The sequence below is a fragment of the Ptiloglossa arizonensis genome, chromosome 8 (genome assembly GCF_051014685.1).
Source record: "Ptiloglossa arizonensis isolate GNS036 chromosome 8, iyPtiAriz1_principal, whole genome shotgun sequence".
Taxonomy (NCBI): domain Eukaryota; kingdom Metazoa; phylum Arthropoda; class Insecta; order Hymenoptera; family Colletidae; genus Ptiloglossa; species Ptiloglossa arizonensis.
The window spans coordinates 14,435,736-14,461,352 of NC_135055.1; the positions used below are offsets into that span (position 1 = coordinate 14,435,736).

General features: G+C 40.6%; 4 protein-coding genes across 7 annotated transcripts in view; 2 read left to right on the forward strand and 2 right to left on the reverse strand.

Moving 5' to 3' along the window:
* Positions 1-14,798, forward strand: part of Ec (ubiquitin specific peptidase echinus) — a 161,879-nt gene extending 147,081 nt beyond the window's left edge. For 2 of the 4 annotated variants that reach the window (XM_076319245.1, XM_076319244.1), the window contains exons 6-11: positions 4,747-4,881; positions 5,772-6,041; positions 6,406-6,780; positions 7,325-7,747; positions 8,390-8,690; positions 8,830-14,798. In XM_076319245.1, the coding sequence (XP_076175360.1) occupies positions 4,747-4,881; positions 5,772-6,041; positions 6,406-6,780; positions 7,325-7,747; positions 8,390-8,690; positions 8,830-12,602 (5,277 nt within the window). In that variant the 3' untranslated portion in view covers positions 12,603-14,798. The remainder of the gene's footprint in view (positions 1-4,746; positions 4,882-5,771; positions 6,042-6,405; positions 6,781-7,324; positions 7,748-8,389; positions 8,691-8,829) is intronic. The other 2 variants (XM_076319247.1, XM_076319246.1) reach the window with 1 other exon arrangement.
* LOC143150765 (uncharacterized) lies at positions 14,418-15,680 on the reverse strand. Its single transcript, XM_076319251.1, has 2 exons — positions 15,572-15,680; positions 14,418-14,866 (listed from the first exon to the last, which is right to left on the reverse strand). The coding sequence occupies exons 1-2, from the start codon at positions 15,678-15,680 to the stop codon at positions 14,796-14,798; spliced, it is 180 nt and encodes a 59-aa protein (XP_076175366.1). The 3' UTR covers positions 14,418-14,795.
* LOC143150763 (uncharacterized) lies at positions 14,418-16,821 on the reverse strand. Its single transcript, XM_076319249.1, has 2 exons — positions 15,792-16,821; positions 14,418-15,715 (listed from the first exon to the last, which is right to left on the reverse strand). The coding sequence occupies exon 1, from the start codon at positions 16,685-16,687 to the stop codon at positions 16,286-16,288; it is 402 nt and encodes a 133-aa protein (XP_076175364.1). The 5' UTR covers positions 16,688-16,821; the 3' UTR covers positions 14,418-15,715; positions 15,792-16,285.
* Positions 16,822-23,451: 6,630 nt separating this feature from the next.
* The window catches only part of LOC143150412 (mannosyl-oligosaccharide alpha-1,2-mannosidase IA-like), a 221,775-nt gene continuing 219,609 nt past the window's right edge, over positions 23,452-25,617 (forward strand). The window contains exon 1 of the mRNA XM_076318678.1: positions 23,452-23,914. Coding sequence (XP_076174793.1) covers positions 23,534-23,914 — 381 coding nt within the window. The 5' untranslated portion in view covers positions 23,452-23,533. The remainder of the gene's footprint in view (positions 23,915-25,617) is intronic.

Sequence of the window (25,617 nt, forward strand, 5' to 3'; positions counted from 1 at the left end):
TTCGAAAGCACAGTTTGATACAACACGAAGTAGAAAAAGTTGGAGGAGGATAGTTACTATTATGGAAGTTCTCTTGAAGCGCAGAGTATACAGATTGACCCATTTTAACATGGTACTTTGAGACTACAATTTTGGTAATAGAAAAACTGGAGGAGGATAGAAATTGGCATGAAAGTAGACCTGGGATGCAAGGTGTACAGATCAACCCCTTTTGTAACACGATACTTTGAGACATACTTCTATACGAGTATTCTATTCATTGATAACCGAAATGTTTATTTGTTAATTTAAATTCGGTGTTACGATATCCCGATATCCAGTTTCATATCGTTTTAATTTTTAAATACTTAAACGATCCTTGAAAGAAAAATAATCTTTCACTTTTGACATCTCCACTTCTGTACACATATACATACATATTTGCACATAACGTGCACGTGACGAGTACCATAAACACAGCTTCGAATTGACCGCGTTACACGAAGGTTGTCTCTAGTATCTCGCAACGCGTGCACCAAGTTTATTTTCCCGACTTTGTTCAAACAGATTCGAGGAGGAAAAATTTAATTGCAATTTTCCGCAGCGAGAGAGTCGATATTCAATTAACCGTAAAAGTGTAATAGGCAATAAAAGAGAATGTGTACATAGACGCTGCAATTTCGCTTTTAGAACCACGATGGGTTTCATTTACCCCGAGTGTAAAAGGTATCGCGATATTATTAGTTCATGAATCGAATCGTTTCGCTTCTCCATTTATTTTCTAAAGTCGCTTCGATAACTCCTCGATGAATCCAGTCGGAAATTTATCATAATTTACAACGTGGATTTTTCGTCGATTCTATCGTTTCCGTTGATGTCCAGCCATTTCTCGGATATTGCAAACACCGAAATACGATCATCGATTCGATGGACATTTACACGCCGTGATCTCGTTACGTTAACGAAACAAATTAGGCTCCAACTGTTGTTTCTATCTGCATAGAAACAAAGAACAGAACACGCGTTTCCCTCGAAACCACCGAATCGAATTATAGCGGGAATCTGTCGAGGAAAACTGTTCGATTTCGCCGGTGCCAAATCGTCTCTCGCGGTTCTGAGTCATCCCTGGGGAACTTTCTTCTAGATTGATCGACATTTTCGGTTTTATCGGCAACCGAAACTCGTTGGTTTAATTCACCGAAGCAAGTAAACAACTCGTCGGTGGCAACGTGGGTTCCGTTTCGTCGCTCGTTAATTATTCCCGTGACCCTTCGGGATTGACTATAATGACGGGGGTGAGTCCAGGAGGGATGATTTCTGCACTGTTAGCGACCCCACGGTATCGTTGGATTTAATCGCAACGAATCATGCTCGGATAACTTTTATCGCCTCCGTCGCGAACAGTTTCCTCGATTCGCCTCTTGATTATTTCCACCTAGGAAAGTGAAACTCTCGAATATTTTCTTTCTTTATCGTTAGGGTTTTCTACCTAGGATTTCTTTTCGTTTGGATTCGATAATTGAAAACATCGCGTTTAACGAGACCGGTTAAACGACGGGCTCAGCGAAACGCGACGAACTTCTCGAAAGACTCGCGAGTCCACGCTTCGATGATCGCTTCGCGTGTTCTTATTGTGTTTTGTAATTATATGCAGCGCAGACCAAGTTAATTATAGGAAAGCAGTATTTCTGGTTATCGGCCATTACTTTTATATATTCTAGTTAACCGTGTATGTACTTATTCTTTCGTTTTTCTTCTTTCCGCTTTTCTCGTTGCTCTTTCCGCTCGAACTTCATATTTTGCTGCTCAGTTCATTTCGTTCTACCATTAACTTTATACACGTACACGTGCATAATAATTGCGTTAATATCGATATAATTTATACGTACATAATAATTGATTTTTATTTCTTGATTTGATCTTCTCGCCCTTTCGTCTCTTCTCTTCCTTGTTATCGAAACCTTTATCGAGGTTTATTTACTTTCTAAATACACCAATTGTATTTGTGTTCTTTCCTTTCGTTACTCGATACTTAGTTTCTTTCCACGTGTACAATCTTGGTGCAATAAAGACACATTGTTAGTATTGTATTCAACGGACAACTATGATAAGATGCATCGTATTTTAGTGCAACGAGTGAACCAACGAGTTCCAAAGGCGAATTTTTCGAAAACGAAGCCCTGCACGGAAAATATTATCACACGTTTATTATACATTTCTTCGCGTAGAATTATCGTTCGTTGCTATTATCCATTCGTCACATCCTGGTATATTTTCTCTGCCAGAAGAACCGATTCCCGATCAATGCTATAACGAAGTATTGAACCGAGTATAATTCTTTCTAAAAGAAATCGTACCTACACACCTATGCTCTCTTTAATTACAAAAAATCGTTAATTGAACGAATATCCGATGGATCTTGTGAAAGATTGATCGAAGAAGGCTAACATGGCAAAAAGTGTGCGGAAAATTTACGTTCGAGGGGCGTGCGTACATATCTGACGTTGTGCGAAAGGGTTAATTAAATTTCAAGTTACCAGCATGAAATTACTTCCCGCGAACTTTGAGTAAGAAAATCGGGAACAAATGCAATAACGAAAGTCACATTTCCTCGGCAGTGCTTTATAATTACACTTTTACCGTAATAAAATTACACAATTTTCTAAGAAGTTCGCGGTCGAGGGAAATTGTGTTTTTCATTGCCGGTTGCGTGTTTTCCACGCGTTTCAATTTTTTCTTCTCTTTTATTTTCGTTTCATAAACCTAAGTTCCTTCGCTACGTTCAATTCGCAGCTTCAAATAGCCAACGAACCGTATCTTTTCAATCGGTATTATTATTTATCAAGTCTTACGGTTTTAACAAGCTTGCCTCGCAATAAATTTGCAATTTCCTTGTGTTACGGTTCTGTACAGTTATTTTTATAGGCTTACAAGACCTGCTACGTTTACTTCATTTGAAATTGAAATTTTCCTTTTCATAGTTAATTCGTTTGTTAGTTCAGACAGTTCACATCGAATTCCGTAGCTCTCCAAATAATTGGTCTTTTTCTCAAATGATTTCGTGGCTTAACGAGACTCGTTACAAATATTATTATACCGAGTTAACAGTTGCATATCTGTGTACAGTGATTTTGGGTAATATTGTAAAGAATCGAAGAAAATTAAAAATGGTACACGATGCTGGAAGATATTTGCGTTTATAATTGAAGACCAAATTTTGCAAACGTAACCTGTTACATTTGTATGTAGATTCTTGCATCGTTGCATTCAATAACGATTTCTTTTAAACAAGATTGAGAAATCTCTTTGGAAAAATTGTTCAATTTTGATTGAAAAACAATGTAATATATTTCGCACAGTATACATTTTCAAACTCTTATTTTCTACAATGTTGAAAGCACTTTTTAACCGATTGTACGTCCACCAGGAATATTCCACGTACAGAAGTCGTTGTATGTTGTATCAAATTGAACGAAGATTGGAAATTTTGAATCCAATGTGCAGGAGATTGAACACGAGTTTCGCGAACTAACTTTCCGGTGAATTTAACCGAGCAAAAATCGACAATACGTTTCCCAATCCGATGCACAATTACATGGAAAATTGGACGTAGCTCGAGGTACGTAAGAACAAAAGCAGTGCCCTTTCGAGCACATATATGGTAGGTCGGGCGCATAATCGAGTCCAGAGTGCAAACAACTCACGTGGGTGGAGTTGTTCTCCCTTCTTGCACTCGTATCGACTGTTGTCGGCCGATTGTAAAAACGCAAAACTCGTTGCAATCTCGTATCGGTCATGGCCGATCGCTTTTACCGTCTACCGCTGGCTACTAACTCGAAAGAACGATCCACGATAAAAGGGAAAGCACGGGACGAAAACTTTCGATCGTACAGGAGCAAAAATTATTACGCCGCTTGGTCGATCGATTGACATTGGAACGAGAGAACTGGAAAATCGATAAACGTTCACCGGCCGGTACAAGCGTCGACGAATGCAACGAGATGAGAAACGCGCGCAATAATCGATTTATTTGTTTACGGTGAATATTTACAGTAAATTGCACCTTAGGTTTGAAATTTATAGCGAACCTCAAGATTTCTTCTATCTTTTCTCCTCGAGTATCCTACCTGTACAATATGTGCGCGAATAAACCAATATTTCATGGTTTTTACGTGACACGTGGCAAGAATTACGGCACGAGCTGGAACGAGGTGACTCCTCGTGCAATAACAATGTTAAAAATGCTGAATGAATTTATTTCTTATCTGGCTCCGATTGCCACCGCATTCTTTGCAGTGCATGCGCACTTAATGGCTCTGTTCGATCTTGTAAACGGGTACGTTCGTTCTTCTTTATTGAGAACGAAAGAGTGAAAACGTTCAACGTATCCGTCCGGTTTTTATCGATTCATCGTTATTGTCCAATTCAACGTATCTGCGAACGATAACGAAATAGAATCACCGATAAATAATTTCTAAAAGTAAGATCTCGGGCTCTTGGTACGCTTCATTTTAACGAGTATTCAATTATTCGACAGTTCAATGTGTCAATCGTTCAATTTTCAATTATTTCAATTCATCAAGTATTTCCAATTCTTCGATTATCTCAATTCTTCAATTATTTTAAATTCTTCAATTATTTTAAATTCTTCGATTATTTTAAATTCTCCAATTGCTTCAATTTTTCCAATCATTCAATTCGTTCGAATATTCAATCTCCCGATACTTGTGCTTCGATTCTTCAATTCTATCGTTCTTTTCTTTCCAGATGGTTCATTACGTGTCGGCATCGGCATTGACGTCGCAAGCGAGGCAAACGCCACCGAATGCCCGAAACAGCCCGGATCTGTTCGGTCAGCTTCTTCGGAAGGCCGGTGGCATGGGTGACATCCGGGACTGTCCGGTGAGTAATCGCGATTTCCATGTATAAGAGAGTTTCCTGCGACACGGGTACTCGCGTGCGTGTAAAAATTACTTCACCCCGAGCGATCCGCGGCTGTGCACCTTGGAACGATAGTTCCGGTGATTCGACTTCGATTCATCCTGTTGGCAAGATCAGGTACACTCTCCTTCGGTCTTTCTTGGAAATAATATCTCGCGGGCATAGACTTTCTCCTTGAAGTGGAACGGTGACTACCGTCGAACACCACCGGGTATATTTCGCGTTGTCCGTGGATACGGCCGTGGATCGCGTTCGTAATACGATGCAACGAAAGTCCATGGAAATTTTCAACGTGTCTGTAATAAATAATTGAGAGCAACTCGATGCATAATTGATCAACACTCGCGCAATTCAACATTCTTCCGTACATCGAGTCTTCTGTATCCGGTATTACCAAGGTTGTTCAACAAGTAACGAGAATTTGATCGTGAAACTTTTATTTATCGCGAATGGGTATTTTATTCTAAAAATTCGTCGTTCTTCGTCGAGCATGAGTGTTTTATTACAAAATACGTCGTCCTTCGTCGAGCGTGAGATTTTTATTACGGAATATTCATCGGAGGATGTAAATTTTTAGTATAAAAATGCGAGTTTCGTTGTGAAATTGGTATCCCTCGATGAGAAACAGAGATTTATAAGAAAATTGTTGTTCCTCGTCGAAAACGGTACACGTCATCTTTCCACAACTGTACGCGTACTCCGTTCATAAATTGCTTCTTCGATTCCAATTAGTCCATCGTTGCGCAACACGTTTCATTTCGTTCGAAGAACCGAAAGTGTTGTCCTTGCGTAGGTTCTTTCAATCGGTAGACAGCTTTCCAACGATTCAAGACCGTGATTTATTTTTCCAGAGTTCCTGCGGTGCGAAAATCCAAATCTGCCGAACGCTGATGAACCGTCCGGAAATCGTTTCGGTCGGAGTTGTATGGGACAGCGAACGACCATCATTGGAGCACATCATGGACGTTTTCGCAACCGTGGGAACGTCCTTACGACTGAGTGACGTTTTTCACAGCGTGGTGGACTCTCGGTGGGGTGCCTCGACCGTGCACAATCTCGTAGGAGTCGTCACTTACTACGGAAAACACTACTCCACCTTCTTTTTTCACACGAAATTAAAGGTACACTTCTTTGTATTTCTAATTACACCGACAAACATGATAAATTGAATACCGTTCGTTCAATTCTCAGCTGTGCGTTATCGTTTCAAAATTATTTCTTCGAACAAACCAAATTTAAAACAACCAAAATAATTTTCAAACGCTCGATTTTCCTCTAATCCGAAAACCGAATCGCAATTTTCCCAACTAATTTCGCAACAAGATTCAAACGATTAATTATCCGAAACGTTACGCTTGTATTTCGTGAAATATTATATTTTGTAATGTCTTATCGAAAGAATATATATGAATAAATATCTTTATGAATAAATTTTACTATTTTAATTTCTCTTTTCATTTATAACGTTGCTCGATCGTATTGCAGGTTTGGATTTACTTCGACGATGCGACTGTCAAGGAAATCGGTCCTCGTTGGGAGCAAGTTGTGGAGAAGTGTAGAAGGGGTCGATATCAACCTCTGCTTTTACTATACGCAACCCCTGGTGGAACTCCTGTTAACACGGAAAACGCCCCCAAGACAGTGACGCCTTTTCCAAACGGAAACGGTCTGAAGACACCACCGAAGAATAATGTTCGTCGATCGATCACCCCCAGTCCGGAGAAACCATCGATCAACAGCACTGCTAGACGTGCCATTACACCGAATCCTGACAGTCCTCCACATCCATACACACAACGGAGGATTTACAGCGATTATCAGAATCTCACTGACATTCAGAACAACATCTTCGGCAATCAAGTGAGTTTCGTCTAAAAGAAAAATCACACTTTCTAAACAGAATCTCACTGACATTCGGAACAACATCTTTGGCAATCAAGTGAGTTTCGTCTAAAAGAATCACACTTTCTAAACAGAGGATCACTCGTTATTGAACAAAGTAATCCAATATCTTGTAAGCTCGATAGGCATCGATTGAAAGTGTAATTATATTTCTTTTGTACCTAAAATCATTTAACAAGGTGCTCCTTTATCTATTTTGATCAGTTCAAAATAGAAGAATTGAAATCGAGGAAGAGAGTACTCCTTTATTTATCTAATTTGAAATAGAGAAATTTAAATAAAGGAAGGTGTTTCTTTATTTATTTTCAACCTTGCATTAAAAATGCACTAAAATAGATGAAACAATCGACTTTGATTAGTATCGAGTGTCAGAGTCAAATGTCTTCGATTCGATAAAAAACATTATACAGTCAGGAATTAAATACCGTAGAAATTCTACGAGAAAATAGAGTGTGATGCGTTAAAGATTGCCCTTGACGTTGTTTATTTTTTTGTTGCAAAGGGTGTGGACGTTGTCGATGGCGAGACGGAGTCAAAGTACATCAGTCGTCGCGCGGTAGAAACCGTGATGCAACAGCAGAAGAAGCAACAGATGCAACTGACGCGCAGCCTGAGCGCGGGATCGACGCCGCAGGACGGCATCAGTATTCCGGATCATTTGAACGTGCCACGAAGACGAGATTCTGGAAACTGGTCGGGCGATCGGAACAGCGCATCATCGAGTTCCTCGACGACTATGGACAATCCGTACCTGTACATCGTGAACAAAATGCAGAGGAACTCCGGGGTACCGAAGAGCCCGACCAGCAAATCGGGAGAGCTCTCTAGCAGCAGCAGCGGCCATTACGATGCTGGTTACGATTCATATTCATTGTCCTCCACGGACAGCCTACCGCTTCAGCAGGGTCTGAAGCATAATCTACAGGTACGTGTCACGTTTGACAATTTTTAAGGATTTGTGTATTGCACCGATTGGGGATAACTCTAACTGTAGACTTTTAAGATTCGAAGGGGATATTGAAGTGGAATAAAGTTCAGAATTATCTTATATTTGCGTCGAGAGTTCCTGGTAAAGGCATTTGGTAGAGGAATGTGTGGTATCGATAACGAAGTTACCAAGAAATTACCTAGACTTAAGCCGAACCTGATAAAATGAATAATTCATTACACGAATGTACGGTATCGATGATAGAGTTATCGAGAGATTACCTAGACTTAATCCAGAGTTGATCAAATAATTCAATGTATAGATGTATGACTTTATAACGAGTTACCAAGAAATTCCTCAACGTTGCTAAACCGTTGAAGGAACATTCTCAACATTCTCAGTGTTAATGTTAAATTATTGCAACAATACTTCGTTAATGAATTTTTAAATATACGGTATTGTGTACCTGAGATATTTTATACATTTCGTTTTTTTTTCCGTTGAAAATGAAACACGATTTTTTTAGAGTGTATAAACATTTTATTAAATCGTATATTTTCCATTTTGGAGAACGATATGACTTTCCGAACAACCCAATGTAAAACGAAATACACGAAGAGACTAATTTGTTTAACGCAGCTCGCCCAGATCCCAGAAGGCTACCAAGCTGCCACGGGCGATGATTGTGAACGTCTCTGCAAGGAAACCGACGCGTTGTTGGATAAATCCCGAGCTGCCGAGGATGCTGGCGATCTCAGCACCGCGGTAGCTTTGTGCAGTGCAGCCAGCAGCAAAGCCAGAGCTGCCATGGACGCACCGTACAACAATCCTCACACGATCACAATAGCGAGGATGAAACACAACACCTGCGTAATGAGAACGAGGAGCTTGCACAGAAGGATGCTGCAAGAACAAGCAGTGGCTAACGGCGAGAAAGAAGGTTGGTTGATCGATGATTATTTGGAAGCAGTATTCTGTAAGAATTAATAGTAGAAAAAATGTCTCGAGAATATAATCTATCAGTTGGATTTAACGATAGTCCTTCGATCGAGGATCTAACGTGACGTTCGTAATTTCAGAAGGCGCACCCGAAGGTAGACATTCGCGAGAGAACAGTAAATCCGGTCAACACTCTAGGCAGAGTTCGAGAGACAAGGGGAGCCATTCCAGGCAAAACAGTCGCGAGCTTCTAGTGAATACCCCGGCCACAGTCGCGGATAAGCCTGCCTCGAAGAGCATCGAAATCTATGCTACCTTGCCGAAGAAGAAGACTCTGCGTAGCAAGGCAACAGCCGTGAACGTGATCGAGGACGAAGAGTACATGCTGTACGATCGGCCGATTCAAAGGACAGGATTGTTCAGCCGCGCGAAACGATGCGACGACGACAAGAAGGACAAGAAACGCGCCCGAAGCGAAGAGAGGAACAAGAACGTCTCGAAAGACTTCTCTATAGCCCCGTCAAGATCGTCACCGTCCCCGAAGGGGACGAAAGTTGAGAAGCCTAAAGAAAGCATCGATCCGGTTACCAATAACGCGCGAAACTCCCAATCGAGCAATGGAAATGGCGAACAGAAACAGGGGAAGAAACAGCACAAGATACGCAGGAAATTATTGATGGGTGGTTTGATCAAGAGGAAAAACAGAAGCATGCCGGATCTCCGTGAGGGACAGGACAACCAGACGAACGTGAGCGTAGAGGGATCCTCCAACACCTTGCCAAAGCAGTCAGTGGACGATTCCAGCGTTGGTTTGAAGGGGAACGAAGTTTGCCAGTCTCTGAGCGGTTACTTGTCAGAGGGTCACTTGGAGTTTACCGGGAACAACAACGGTAGCCCTGGCAGTACGAGCAACCCGAACCTGGAGAGAAGTCGTCTGATGAGGAAGAGCTTCCACGGCAGCGCCGGCAAAGTGTTACACGTAGCGAAGGTACCTCCGCCTCCTCCGCTCAGGACCACTTCTCAGCTTAGCAAGTCTAAGTGTTCGGGTGAAGTGCACAGCGAGCAACAATCCGAGAAATCGGTGTATCCGTTGTCAGAGGGACAGTGCCAGTCCAATCCACCTCAGGAGCAGAATGGATCCTATTGGAATCACGTAAATACAGCCAACTCGTCCGGTGGGACAACCAGAAACACCAATTACACCGACTATTCGTCGGAATCTCACTCTCTTCCGTTCCTACCAACTTACAGCATGGAACAGAGCACTGCCAGTGTCCCCGCATCGTGCCAATCGAATTACAACAATAAACCCCGAATTCAAGACGACGTAGTACAGTACGCCAATGGAATTTTGTACGAACCAACGTTCGTAGTTACTCGAGCGGACGTGCACAGCGAGCAGAGTCCCGTGAAGCAACCGAATCCGAGCGATTTGTTGCCCCCGTACCCCGAAAATGGGAACGTATCCCATTCGAGGCAACCCAGCGAGGACTTTCCACCACCGCCGTATCCTTCGATTCACTCTGTGTCCCATTCGAGGCAAGCCAGCGAAGACTTTCCACCTCCGCCACCGCCTATCGACGAACCTACGAATCATATTCAAGAGAATCAACAGCAGTACCAACAACAGTATCAGCAACAACAACAGTATCTTCAACAGCAATACCAACAGCAGCAAACGGCGGTTCTTATGCAACAACGTCAACAACAGTTGGACAATCAACAGATCAGCAGTTTGTTGACGCAATTGCAGATCAAGAGGGATCAAATTTTGGCTTCGAAGGTCAAGGAGGAGAGAAGGTCCGAGGAGCAAGAGGACGAAGAGAAATCGTCCAGCGAAACCTGGCTCCGCGAGTTGCAAGCTAAACAAGCGGAGAGGAGGATGAAGAAGCAAAGTCCCTCCGATCAGGATGTTTCGAAAGTTAGGTGTTCGGCTCCAACGATCCCAGGCCCGACAGTTGCAAGGAGGACCAGCGATTTGATGATGAACAGTCTCGGACAAACCTACGATCAAACTAGTCGCGACGTTCCCGATTGTCCGCGAGTCGTCTCTTCTGTGAAAGACATGGCGGCCAGATTCGAGCAGATTAAATTACAACCTATACCGAAAACGGAACCGGAGCAAAAGCTTCCTGCGAAGCAAAACCTAAACTGCATTTCGTCTTCTCCGTTGATGGACATGTCCCAAGATGTTCAACAGGTAGAAGAGTCGAGACCGAAGCTTTCGACGGAAAATTTGGCCGCTTTCTCCAAACCTGAAACCCCATCGGGTCAGTCGATCTTGAATTCGAGCTTCGAGTCGAGTTCGAGCCAGAACACTTTCGTCTCGACAGCAACGCCCAGTAATCCCACCAACGCGCAACCGAGTGGACTGAACGCAGCGATCATGTCCATGTCATTGACACTGCCGCACGAAAATGGTCTGCCGATCGATTATCCCGAAGACGATATCAGCGAAGTTGCTATGCAAAACACCATCCAAAACACGACAATTCTGCCCAGCGAGGAGGACATCGCCCCGAGAAAGATGAAACGACGAATAGGAAAAAAGAAGAGCGTGTCGTTCTGCGATCAAGTCGTTCTGGTGGCCACCGCAGAGGACGACGAGAAGGACTCTTACATACCCAACCCCATCCTCGAGAGGGTTCTCCGTTCGGCAATGAACAAGCCAGAAACTGCCCAAGTTCTACGAGAAATCAGAAGTCTGCAAGAGGCAGAATTGAACCGTGAAAATTGCACCGTCATCAAGTTCCAACAGCAGACTCTTCCACTGAAGAGCGAGGCCGACAGTCTTCCCGCGACTCCCTATCAAGATCAATTGAGAAGCGTGAATCCAATACCGATCCCTGACACGATCAAGCCCACCTTTGGGAGGCAAAATTCGAACGAGTCGGTGGGATCGTTGTCGGAGAAAAAGCACTGCACCTCGTACGTAAACGAGGGACAGGACGTCGTCAGAGAAACTTACTCGGGGCTATCGAACGTTACCAAGCCACCGACTTCGTACTCCCCTCAGTTGCAACAACAAATAAGGTACTCGCAGAACGGATACATGCCTTACATGCAATCCCAAACCGCGTATCCCCAGACACAGACGTCTCATCCGAGAAATCAGGTTATTCCGATCTCGCAAACCCAGAAACCGGCCAGCCCTTATCCCACCCAACTGCACGGCCAGTACGTGCAGAACAACGTGCAACAACAGAAACCCGTGTGCCAAAAGAACACCTACCAAACGTACTACCAGCTGGAGCAACAGCACAATCAAATGAACAAGCAAATGTCTCAGCAGCAACAGCAGAACATGAATCAGAGGATCACGAATCATAACGCGAGTCCCATCACGGTACAGCACTCTCAACAGCAGTTCGCGTATCCGCCGGCCCAGTCACCCAGCCCTTATCAGAATCAATACACCCACAGTTCCTATCAGGGTTATCCCTATCAATCCGTTCCTCAGCAAAACAGAATGAGCCAACCGTTGCCCCAGTATCAACCGCCGCCAAATCCGCCCACCTCCTATCAGCAACAACAGCAGCAGGGTGTGCAGAATTATCAGCAGAGGCACGATAACTACCAGAGACCTCCGCAGAAAGCTGACCAACAGAACATCTTGGCGCCCAATCAAACGTATCCGAACCCGTTGCAGAACGGTCAGATACAATCCAACATGAAGTACCCGACCTATCAGCACCCACCTGTTTCGAAGCAGAGCAAACAGATGCACTTCGTGTCCGCCACGAAGGGTACCGCGACTGTCTCTCAGTCAACGTCTTCGCTGCAGAAGCCTGCCGTTGGTAGCGCAGCTAGAACTGCACCCTGTCATCTCTGTCGGAAAAAGCAGGTCACCGAACCAGCCATCTACTGCTCGGACTGCGACTTTTACATGTCCCGATTCCGACCAAAGAACTAAAGTCATTTCTAACGACATACGAAAGTGTACACTTGGTGGAAGGAGTAAAAGTGTGGCAGAGTGAAATGGGATACAGTGAGGTATACTCGATGGAATAGATATGTCTCTTGATAACCGAAAGGTGTCAAGACGATAGATCTCTCGACTCCCAGAGAGATAACTTAGAGATCTTTAAGCGTCTGATACCGAGACGAGCAGACATTATCTGTACGTAAAAAATAGTACGTACAACTCTGTAGCTAATAAAAAGAAACATTTCAGCGGTTTGTACCTAGGTAGAGTATCGCTCTTGGAATTGACTTAAGGGAGTAGGAATTTGGACCTGGAATTTTCAAAAAATCGACTTTTTCTTTTTTTATATTTTATTAAAATTCTAGGTGCACTGAATACGTACCAATAAACGGAAAATTCGAAGAATTGGCTGGATTATAAAACTTCGAATTGAATTCTCTGTATACTTCAACACTGTATAACGAAACTTCGTAGCCATTTTTCTTGAAACAACATTTTTCAAACCAGTGACTACTGATCTAAAAATCTAATTAACCAATTCACTTGAAATTTCGCACACGTATAATGTACGTGCTCCTCTATCGTGTGAACTAGTTTTTATGTTATTGTACTATCGTATAATACCGGAAAGTATTTTTGAGAGTAGATAAAATAGTATACAACTCTAGAATTATGGATCGTGAATGGTCGTAAAAATTTATGCAACTACTTGAAGCGTGCACAAGTGTGTACAGAAAATTTGAAATCGATAGATGCGATACTTTTTAAACAATTAATACCGAAACTACAAACCGCCGAATATGTTTCTCGTTACTCGTTACAGGGTCGTGTTTGAATTATTGGTATACTCGGTGTTCAAAAAATATACAAAATCGTCCGTAAGATCTCTGCTACTGATATTCAACCGTAGTGTACCGTCTTCATCCCCTACTGCTATCGTACTTCATCCATTGAATTGAGTATATTTCGTTGACCATTTCTTCGAGTTTGTTGTTACAGATCGAGTCGAAAGAACGCACAGAAAGAACGTTCTCCAACGTCTTCGGAGGAGTTTTATTCGGCAATGTTACTATTAATCCCGGTTGTTACGAATGGCAGCATTGGAAATTTTATTTGCTAATATTTTAGTAGAGAGCTTGTAGACGAACCCGCGACAGATTTAACGATTGGAAGATAGTAAAGGAGAGCCCCGCCCTGCTTTGTACAAAGTTAATTTAGATGTAGACTTGTATCATTGGAGACCTTCGTCGAGCAGCTATTAATTATACTCGTGTATTATTGATGATGATGTATCTAGCGTCGCTTGTAATTTATAGTAGATCGTGTAGAAAGGAATGTATTCGAGTTTCGATTCGCGTTTTTACGTAGCGATGGTCGTTCCGACGCTTGTCAATGTTAAAGCAGTCGCGATGAATAATTGCGTTCTTCTTTTCTTTTTCTTTTTTTTTTTTCTTTCCATTGTTCAGTACTCGCTTCTCTCACTTCTGTTGTACATACGATTTTTATCCCAGCCTAGCGTTTAAGTTTCTGTATAAAAAAAAAACCCCGACGTTTCAGCGAGCATATACAGTTAAAGTTAAGACAGAGATTAGGTTTTAGGAGCGAGCGTTTCAGTTTTACGCACACATTTGGACTCTGCATTGTACTTCGTTCGAGAGACAGAATGTCAGAATTGTGATACTAGCCATGCTACATAGAGTTTTATCGTTAAACGTAGAGAACCGTATCGTGAGCCGCGCTGAACATAGATAGTCGCACGTAAACCGTAAACGTAGAGAAAAGCGTGGAGGGAATATGATGATCTCTGATGAAAGCGTGAAGTTTTATTTTATGTTGATAGGCGTTGATGTTATACATATATATACAATATAGATATATATATTGTGTACTTAACGGTTACGTTACATCATACGATTGTCTACGTGCTAGATCGATGTACAAATCCACGATTTTATACGTTTTGTATGAGTATTTTGTTTTAAAAATACTTGATTTCCTCCCGTATGACATTGAATAAAGCGCTGTCAATATACGTCCCCTGCGTTCGATTATCGTTTCATACCCTGGAGGTACCGGTGTACTATGCAACATGTACGCAGATAAATATATTTCATAAATTCTGATAATAGTAAACGTCACAATGGTGTGAAATCTTGTTTTAGAGCTCAGAGTTGAGTGCTACTAGGTTGTTCGATAAGTTTCGTCGTTTTTCCATTGTAAAAAAATACCACGACACTTCACCTTTGGAACAACTGTGAATATACAAATGACTGTACGAAGTACATACGAAGTACTGATTCGAAGATCGAATAGAATCACGCAAATCGTTCAAAAATGGCGGACATTCCTTAGGAAGTCGCTAATCGTACGTATAAACGATAACGATAGAATGAATCCTGATCGTTCACTTGTGGGTAAAAAATGGAAATTTTCCTCGATCGTGGAACGATTCGTTCGATATGAAAAATCGAAACGTCTTCGACCGAAAATCAAGCACCCTAAATCGAACCCAATTTCTAGATTATCTAACAAATGGTTGTTCCACGACTATGAAGAATTTATGTAACGCTTAATTTTTGAAACGCTCGATATTCCCATTTTTGTTTTCGTTTACCAAAAAACGGATCCGTGATACAATTATTTCGAAGCTGAATGCGACTCCTGTCGTTTTTTCTCAACTAACCACGTGTTTACAATTAACGGTACAATTAACAGTGTGTCCTGTTTGTGATTGCGAAAAAAACGAACGTTAACAAGCCGCGACAAATTGTATAAATTATTCGTAACAATCGATGCGCGTAACACGATACGTTCAGAGACGCGGAAAACTAGCCGGTTTTTCTATATTATTGAACGTAATCGATACCCAGCGGACGTCTACGTCGCTTATATAACGCAAATTCGTTTCCAAGAAAATTGCAACTTGTGTAAATGTTACGTCACCACCATAAACGCACCGATCCGATCGCAGTACACGGTTTTGCAAATTTTCTGCTCCTGATCCTCACGGTAGTCGTGTCCCGGACGCGCGTCCGTTTCGTTCATCGTATTCGGTGTCATTACCATCGGTAACAAACGAAAATCGATGGTTGTAAGTGTCACTGTAACAGGTAGACGTTGTATTATCCATCGATGGCGCGCGATCACTTACATTAACCAAAGGAGCTGCATGCTTGCCGTAGAAGCGAAATCCTAGACTGATGTACCCGTCGAGGCGACCAGTCTATTCAAAAGTCCAATGGCAGCCATCTTCCTCCAGAGTACGTGTTTAACGTGCGCGCGCTTCTTTTCGAATTCATCAGTGTTCGATGATTATGCAAGATTAATTAACGAATAACGTTTTATCCGGCGAATCGGGTGTCGCCGGATACACACTAGAGATACGTAACCGATTCCCCTATCGTCCGGATGTTCAACATCCAAGAAATACGTAAAACTAAACATATCGTTATCAGTCATAGTCGACTTGTCACTATTCGTTCATCGAGGGAATACGAATTTGCAATGTAACAAATTGGCGCAATTTTAATTTCCTTCAATTGTATTTAACGAGTAAACGTTAAAGTAATCTCGGTATTTAGTTCGCGGAATTTCGAACTGGCTCCTTAGGTGGATGTTAGAAACATTGGACACTGTAACGAAACGAAGAACTACGTGTGCAATTTTTAATATTACGCTCGCGGAAAACAATCGATAATGTAAGAACAAACTGAGACGGTTGACGCTGCAGATTTCTTTTTTACCAGTATGCGAAACACTTGGTCACTGTCGAGGTGCAGAAAATACGGAGCGATTACCTTACGGTTGTTGGCTAACCTGTAGCGTGCTCCGTGTTTACGGATGGTAACTTTGACAATCGTCATTATAATCGAGGAGGTATTCGAATTTAGTGAATTGAACGAATTTAGCAAATTTAGCGAATTCTTGGAAGTGTTTATTAATATAAATATGCATTTCACATAGGTTAATAACGAGTATCTTGTAAAATTGTTCGCATTTGCAATACTAGGGTAGTTTATGAACAGAGTTTCCTTGCAGATGTTAACTATTTTGATGCACATTGGAGAGGACATATCCTAAACGCGTAGTTCAAAATGGCCGACGCATTTCTAAGCATTGCGTTGCTGATAATCTATTTCGAACCTAGAGTTGTTTACTTATTGCTATTATTTTGAAAATAAGACTAGTGCAACTCAAGATACTTTTACTTTACTTGCGCGAAAAAATTAATTGTTAAGTTTCTTCGCAATAGTTGCAAATTGTAATTGTATCGATTGTGTTCATATTGGCTCAATATTTCTAATAATTATTTCTTGATTGTTCTTTCCGATAATTATATCTTAGAAGCTAATAATAATTATTTACATCCGTGAAAGAATACGACAGAAACGAAATTGCATTTGTAACGTACCATGTACTACTTCTACAAAGAAAGTAATAGTAAATATTTCAATACTTACTGTAAGAAATTTCGTTCAAAATTATAGTATTATATGCAATACTGATAGAAATGTTGAATATTCTTTTTACAAATCATAATGTTGTATAATACATATTCCTGTGTTTGCAACGAAAACTGAATATAATTTGAAACTGCGTAGTATGTACATAGATCGATGAGTATTCAAACTTCGACGTGTTGGTGTAATATCTGCGAAGGCCTTCCACCTTGACAGTCGTTGTCAACGTGTGTTACAATATACATGAAGGTGCACGGATCCTCGAGCAACCACGGCACGTACGTATTAGTGAAATAACACTGCGAGCTTATACGGAAGGTCGTGTAGAAATGTGAAACAGTCGAATCGTTCAGGGACAACAAAGATGGCTAATAGATTGTTCACTTGGCAGACCTCTTCTTCCAGGAAGCCCCGATAAACTGTAAATTTCTGGTTACGACTTTAACGTACATATACTTTCCTAGAATTCGATGTCGCAGGTCTATTGTTATTTTGACTGTCGGTAAAATATTTGCAATCACTATTGGTACAAATATTATTAGAAACAAAGATGCGATAAATTTGTAAAATTGAACGGCTTCGATGAATTTTTATTCTAAAACTTAATTGTTAGTAATAATTTTCTTAACGTGCTCAAATATTTTTTGAATAGATGTCAACGATTCGAGATATGAACATTAATTACTTATTCAAAACATGCGATACTTGTTTAATTTGTATTATTAGCAGATTACGCGAAACAGTTATATTATTCAATTAACGATATCTATTGGAAATATAGCTTCTCTCCCGGAAAGATCAATACAAATCATAGACGAAATGAAGAATTAAATTTTTAACTAAATAGAATAAATTCTGTAAAACTGATAGTGTATAAAATTACCGTACAACCGTATTGTACTTATTTATTCGAATCCAAACAAATCTCAATACAAAATTAGAACATTGAAACTAAATCTTGTATCTATTCTTTCCTGTATTCTGAAATAAAGAAATTCATAAATTAAATACAGAAACGAATGATACAAAGAAGATATTGGGAACTTGCAGCCATTAGTAAATTTTTATTACCGGAGTAATATAAATTTTCCAAGTCACACCACGAGGAGGTTGCTGCAAACGGTGACTCGCCCTAGCTCCAACGGTCCCATCCACCCAACCTGTGCAATGTTAGAATATCACGGAAGAATTCATCGTGATACTTGAATCGATTATCCCAATTGGAACAAGCGATTTTAGCAAAAATTTTACCTACCCGTAAAAGAGGTAGAAGTGCTAACCATCTCCTAAACTCTTTTAAAACTAAGCCCTGACTAATCTTAAACCTAAATCCCTAAATTCTGCAGTGTTTAATTAGGTCTTGAATCTAATTGTGCTCTGCTTCGATAACACGTTAATCGGTGACTTCTCCTCGGAGAGTCGACGGAACGGAAACGATGCGAAACTAAAAACTCCTGCAGGAGTAGTGCTAATTCAATTTCGTTTCCCTCCTCATCCGGTGCAATCGCCGCAGGAAATTAGAGGTAAAACTGTAAATAATATAGAAGCAACCAATGATTCTATCTTATTTACACGCGAATTTTACTGACGAAACAAAGCAAAGAAATAGCCCCGTCGCGTTAGCGAAAGAAACTATTACCTTCGCTTCCGTTCGAACAGCAATCGCAAAGATCCCTGATGTATTACCGAAATTACACGTGCGATCTCCAGCGGCTCAATTCCAAAGAATTGTATTACTAAAGGGCCGTTAAAGGAAACACAGATTGTACATCTGTAAAATCACCGCGTAATTCGGGTCATGCAATGGCGGTGCACGCCACGGACATCCTCGGATCTTCAAGAATGAATCCCGAAGTCGATTACTTCCAGACGCAGCACAGAATGTACACCAGTTAGTCACGTATCGCCTAAGAAACGGCTGCAATAATCCTGTGTCGATTGACTTGGTCAATGGAACATAGAAAATGGCGGCCCGTTTCCATTCAGCGTCACGGCCACGAAGTATACAACTTTCACCTTCCAGACACAACGACAGACGGAAAGAAAATGGGAAAGGGGACGTCGCCCGGCGAAGAAGTACTTCAAAATCAAACAGCACTCGCGAATCCACGGAAGACACGGTAGACACGGGTGAGCCTGAAAAATTTTAACGTGTTAAACGAAACCTTCACACTGAGCCCGGCTTGAACGTGAGAGAAGAAGAAATTTAATTTCGAAGTAGTCGAAGAGGAATTCAAAAATCCTAAAATGAAGGATTGAATATGAAGATGAGACGAACCAAACTAGGGAACTGTTCAAGCTAGACTGATGTAACGATGCGACGCCAGAACGCTGGTTGCCTCGAGGAGGCTACGAGTGGTGGGAGAAATAGTAGAGAGGGAATTTTTGGAGTAGAAGTGGGAATTCCTTAGCAACCGACCACGATGTAACGGACACAAGACGCGAAAATTCGATGTTACTTCTGTTGTTAACCATATATAACAATATTTATACTCGGCTGCTTAAAAATGTAACAATGAAATACAAAGAAAGGCAACATGAATTTAGATAGACATAATTAAAATTATTCTATTTAAAATAATTTTTTAACATTTTCTTTACAACATATTACAGATTTCTTAATACATATTACAGATGTATATATGTACATCTGTATATCTTGCATTGAGTGGTAAATGTACTGAATTTTATTTGCCAAGATTACATTTATATTGTCGATACAATTGCCTACTATAATGTGTTCATTGATAAATTATATTTACTCAATGAATGCATAAAATATATACATAAATAAATTCTTTCGTACGTGTCTAGCTAAGATGTATAAATTTTTTATTCCCAAAATATCTGTACTCTAAAGGAAGAGGAATCATTATACTTTCATTATTTTTGCTGTCAATTAATACAAAATTTACTGTAAATTCGTAAGTTTACTTAATAAAAGAAATACTTGTATTCTTCAAAAAATTAGATGTCTTTAAATTATGTTCAAACAATATTGTCTTATCTAAATTCTAACTTGTATAGAAATTTTTAAAATTAAAGTAAAGAACAATAAAGATGTAAGAAAATAATATTATAAAAACAAAACGACAAAGAGAAAGGTAGAAAATTATATAAATTTGAACATATATAAATTTTATTCCAAACACATCTTTGATATCGTTTATAAATGGCGGTCGCCAACATGGAGTTGCATAAGGATGCATCTAGCGGTTGCTATGCAAACCCCACTCTCATTCCTAAAGTTCCCTCTCTACTTTCACTTATTTTCGTTGCACCGCTCTCTACGTGCTTTTGATTGGCGACAGTGCTGCCATCGGAACTTCATATTTCCGTTACTTATTTTGCGTCGTATTAGTTAATCATATTGGTGAATGTTAAAATGAAATAAAATTACGAATATAAAATTTCTAAATTTATTTTAACTTTATTGGTTACATATAAGTGCTTACAATTATTACTAATCGAAAAAGAAAGAAATCGTTGTTCCCTCCAAAGGAAATAACGAATGCTCATTGGTTGTGCAGTTGCAATACCGACATCTGTCGGGAGCAACTCTTTCAAGCAAGACAGCAAACATTCGTTCTTGTCTAATATTGGCATGGCCGTATGTATGTCGATTTAGACCCATACCTTCTAATTTTCAATATATATATAAAGATGCTTTTTTGATTTGATAATCTTGAACACTTAATTTACATACATTTAAACATTTACAATCACCTTTATTCTTTTCAAAGATTTCTCATTTTTATGAAAATAAATTTTATGAATCACCAGCATGAATTGTACATATATACATACATATGTACCACTCGTTTTTAAATTGTTCAAATTTTATACTTTTTTGTCTATGTTTAGTTTAAAAAGCTAGCTGATGGCGAAGAAAAATAAATGATTAGAAAGTTGTTGTGGGAATTAATATTTTCAACAACTTTTTTCTTCAGATATAATAGGCGGTCAGCTTTATTTTCCGAGATATTTATAAAAAAACTCTTAATATTATTGCATTGAATTTGAAATATGTACATATAAATATATCCGAGTTACATGCGCTCATCCGAGAAACCGGTATGAATTTTGGAAGGGAAAGGTCTTCTTTTCATATAAGAAAGGAGATCGTTTCTTATACATACATACATGCATTTATTCATGCGTACATAAAAACTACATTATATAGCAAAATTATGAGACCTTCTTGCACATCCGCTAACGTTTCGAAACAGCTGCCTGTCTTGAAAATGTACACAGGGCCGACGTTGGAGTTGGTAGTGCCCCGATGTTATAAACGTATGTTATAAAATAAATATCAATTAAATGAAAGTTGTTCAGTTTAAACTGACGTGTATTATGCACTTTATTAAGTTAACATTGATTTCAACGGTTTTGTAGTATATTATAAAAATATCATTGTATGTTTTGGCGAAAAAAAATTAGTCTTTTATTCATTAGATGTATATCGTTCTTGAAAATAAGAATTTTAATTCGTATGAAATATGAAAAGCAAAAGATTAACTTATTATCTTTATAAACAGAAAAATCATAGTTTTTAGAACTTCATCGTCTTTCAAATTTATTTATTTCTTTAAAAGAGAAATGATATTTTTGCGACTAAAATTTTATGTAAAAATTCTAAATGTACTGATTATTCCGATAGAGAAGAAATAATTTTTTGTTTGATATTTGATTCTTATCGTTTTTGAAAATAAGAATTTTATTTTCCGTGGAATACGAAGAGCCCAAGTTTTATTTATTACTTTCGTAGACGGAGAAACCATTGTCAATGACTATTGAGGCGCAAAATAAATAGAAAGGACCGGCGACCTCAGAAATCCGTTTATTGTTAGTGCAGCTGTAAACCGCTCGACCTGACGTATTTGGTTCGCAGGTTTAGTACAACCAGGGGTAATTTCAAAGAAATCGTCAGGTATTACCTGACCCTCAGGAGCGTCTCACACACCTGCGTAGCAAAAGTGAAGAATTCTTCTTTAATCCTCCCTTAGCCGTATACTGGCTACGCATTCCTTAATTTTTAACAGAAAAGATGATAAACAATGTAACTTGGCGGGTAATTTGTAGGGATACCGTGTAAATTATAAGAATTAAACAAATGTTACGTTAATGTTTTAAAACTTACTTAAAAAACATGTTAGTGACCACGTTTTACTTCATAATTCAATTAAAATTTATTTCTGTAGGCTAATTAATATTTTTTATTGTACATAAAAAAGATTCATATTCTAACATTAACATTTGGATCATACTTTGCTATAAAAATTCATTGAAATTGTCATTCTTCACAGATTTTACAATATCTTGATTTTTATTCATCGTTATTATTGACAATTATCATCGGATAATAGTTGACATAATCATTAACAATACTTTCGTGTAAATAAGGACTTGATACGATTTTGCTGGAATATTCTTTGTTCACGAAGGAAATTTTCGGTTAAATCGAACAAAAGCAATCGAGGTAACGTTAAATCTGTGACATCACACTCGCCTGAAAGTATAAATTGACTCCACCCTCCCCCTACCCCAACGCATCCTATTCGAGAACTTTCTTCTTCCTGGAACTTTGAGGGTTTTAAAAAAGTATCCTTTATCGAAGGACCAACCCCGTGTTCAGGGACCAACCGACTCGTAGTGACCTCTGCTGACCGTTTGCCAGCATTAATGAGCACTTTTAAATTGAAATATACCCATTTCCCTCCCTTACTTTTTATTAATTTACCTAGTTTTCTATATTTATTTTATTTATTTTTTTGTTCCTACTTTACTTATTTTCAAATCATGTACCGAATTATAATGATTCTTTAGCCACGAAGGTGCAACATCGAATGAAAATTAATTCAGTATAAGATATTTTGTCTACTTTCACTTTGTTTTGAATTTTCGTGACTCAAGTTCCATCTGTGAGAATTCAAGGAACTTACCATTGCTGCAACATTTTCTGAGATAGTATCGATGCAGTTGTAGATAACATAGAAAGACAATTCTTCTTTACCAATTCTACCGACTTGAATGATCGTACGACATCGACTCTCGTAGGATAATGCGAATGTCTACTTTAGATAACGTACCACGCGTAATCTACTTTAGATTGCGTGACCATTTGCGGTCACCCACTTGACGAGATTTCTATTTTACCTTCGAAAGGGAAACGTCGCTTATCCATTGTGACAACACGTCCGTGTCATGCCGGTCAATGAAGTCCTGGACACGTGAGTGGTTCGCATTGATAGTTGAGGAACGAGTCGCGCCAGCTGATCGTCGCTCTCGTCGCGACCAAGTGTCAAGTTCGGCGAGCAGGTGGTGCTCGCGTGCCACCGTATTCGTAATGGCGTGCGACGGCTAGGAAAAGGGCAACAACGCGCACGAGTGCTCGGGTTTTCGTCTGTCGTGAAAACGGAAAGTGCGATAGTGCGTGCGTGGTGTGACGGTATCGCGAAAATGACAACGTCGTCGAGTATTCTGCCGTCGTATCAGCGGTTCATGAACGGTGTGCCGGTGCCCCTGTTCTCGAGACGGTCGTTCCGTCCGCGTGAGAAGTACCTGATCCTGTTGGTGTTTTTGTCGTTCGGAGTCGTGTGTTTCGGAACGTTCTTCTTTTTGCCGGATTTCCGTTCCGGTACTGGCGGTGCGGCGGTGAACAGTGTTTACCGTGTGTACCAGCACATGCAGAAAGCGGGACCGGAGTTGCTCATACCGGCGCCACCTCGTTTACAAGGGGGTCTGAAGGGCCCCATGGGTCACCCGAACGCTGTCCCCCTTGGACACGAGGGTGCCGATCACCAGGACGTGCATCTGCTCGAGGACAAGCAAAAGCTGCAGGTCCGACGCGAGTGTTGTCGTCTCGACGTCGCGCTTCTTTCGACTTTCGATACTCGATTATCGAATACCTAGCCGTTCGAATTCGTGGCGCCTGTCGCGTCCGGTGTGACATTGGAAAGGTGTCGCACGTTCGTGACATCAACTCGATCCCCGAACGGGAAGTATCCACGGTTTTCCGTTCGTACGTTGTGCATCGATTCCTCAGCTGTTACACGCTTTCGTGACTCGTTTGTTTACGTACGGCCATTGTGACGTATCGCATCGGGCACACGTGTGCGCGCGTAACGGTCCGAAAGTTCACACGGTTCGCGATTCGTTGAATTCGTTTCGTTTCGTTTCGTTTCGACGTGCATTCGTCGCATCGAGTTCTCCCGGTGTTTCGATTAACCGTTAACGTATACGCGAGCGGCGCGAGCGTGTTCATAGAATATTCACCGCCGTGGACGGTACCGTAGCGCTCGATTCGTCGACTATCGATCAGTGTCTCGAAATTTGATTCTTCGACGACCGTTTCCCGCTCCGTTTCAACGCCGCTCACCTATTTTCTTTTCATTCTTCTTTTCTTTCGTAAAGAATCGTTCGCATCGTGAATTGCGCGGGACACGCAACCAACGAAACGTTTCCACCTAGCTTCCACCTAATTCCACGAAACGTTCTGTTTACGTTTCGCGTAGCCGTGGATATTTATAGCGCGATCCGAAACTCGAAATTATCTTACGTTCGGTTGCGTTACTACGTGCGATCACCCGATCCGGCGTACAGGAAACGTTACGGAGTCGTTGCTCCGATTCGAACGCCGAACGATTTGTGAAACGTAACTGTGCGAACATCGTCGTACGGGATCGAATTATCTAATTTTTCATCGAGCCGCAGCCAAGTGCTTCGCTCGCAAGAACGAGTTTTATCAACGCTAATAGACTCTCGCCCTAAAATTTCAGAGCACAATTTCCGACGCATCGAAGCGACCCTTGTCGAGCCGCTCCATTTGCGTCGACCGCGTATATAGAGTGACGCGAGGTTTTAGCGTTACCATTGGCGTACACCTCTGGCGGCTAATTTTGAACGTGGAAAAATCAGACGCGCCTCGAATAATATAAAAACAACGACCAGCAACGTTAACACGGGCAAATGAAATATAAACGTTGAATTCCATCCGGAATAAACACAGCACGGTATGACGGTATCGTTATTTTTATTCCTAATTGTACCGAAATGGAAAATTTTTAATGTTTAAAAACGTAAATCACGGAATCGCGATTTTTTAAATATACTTGGTACCTCGATACAAGAGAACGGTGGAAGTATTTTTCGTTGCGCTCGTTGTTTGTTTTCGAGTATTTTCAAGGTTACGAGTAACAAAAAATTTGAACAGCTGGGGCTCAAGGTATCCGTTTTTTTTTTCTGCTTTGTTTGTTCTCCGTGTTACGTTCGTAACGCACAAGTGTTCAAGTAACACTTCCACGGCCTTGAACCACTTGGAGTCGTTTAATCGGAGATCGATATCGTTTAAAGTTATTTATTCTATTATTCTTCTGCGTATAGATTTCAGAGTCACTGTAAACACTCGAGGGGCCAATAAAAGCGATAACGGCGAGCCGATACTGTTCGTGTGGATGGGGAGATGCAGTTATATTGTTTCATCAGTGATTCTAATTAACGATGACGAGCGTGAGACTGCGGCTCGATTCACGAACCGATCGTCG

Coding starts and splice junctions, on each gene's coding strand:
- LOC143150765 (XM_076319251.1), bottom strand. CDS start 15,680: ATGGTAATGACACCGAATACGATGAACGAAACGGACGCGCGTCCGGGA. Junction 14,867..15,571: donor CGTGTACTGCGATCGGATCG/GTGCGTTTATGG, acceptor GTATATTCACAG/TTGTTCCAAAGGTGAAGTGT.
- LOC143150763 (XM_076319249.1), bottom strand. CDS start 16,687: ATGTCCTCTCCAATGTGCATCAAAATAGTTAACATCTGCAAGGAAACT.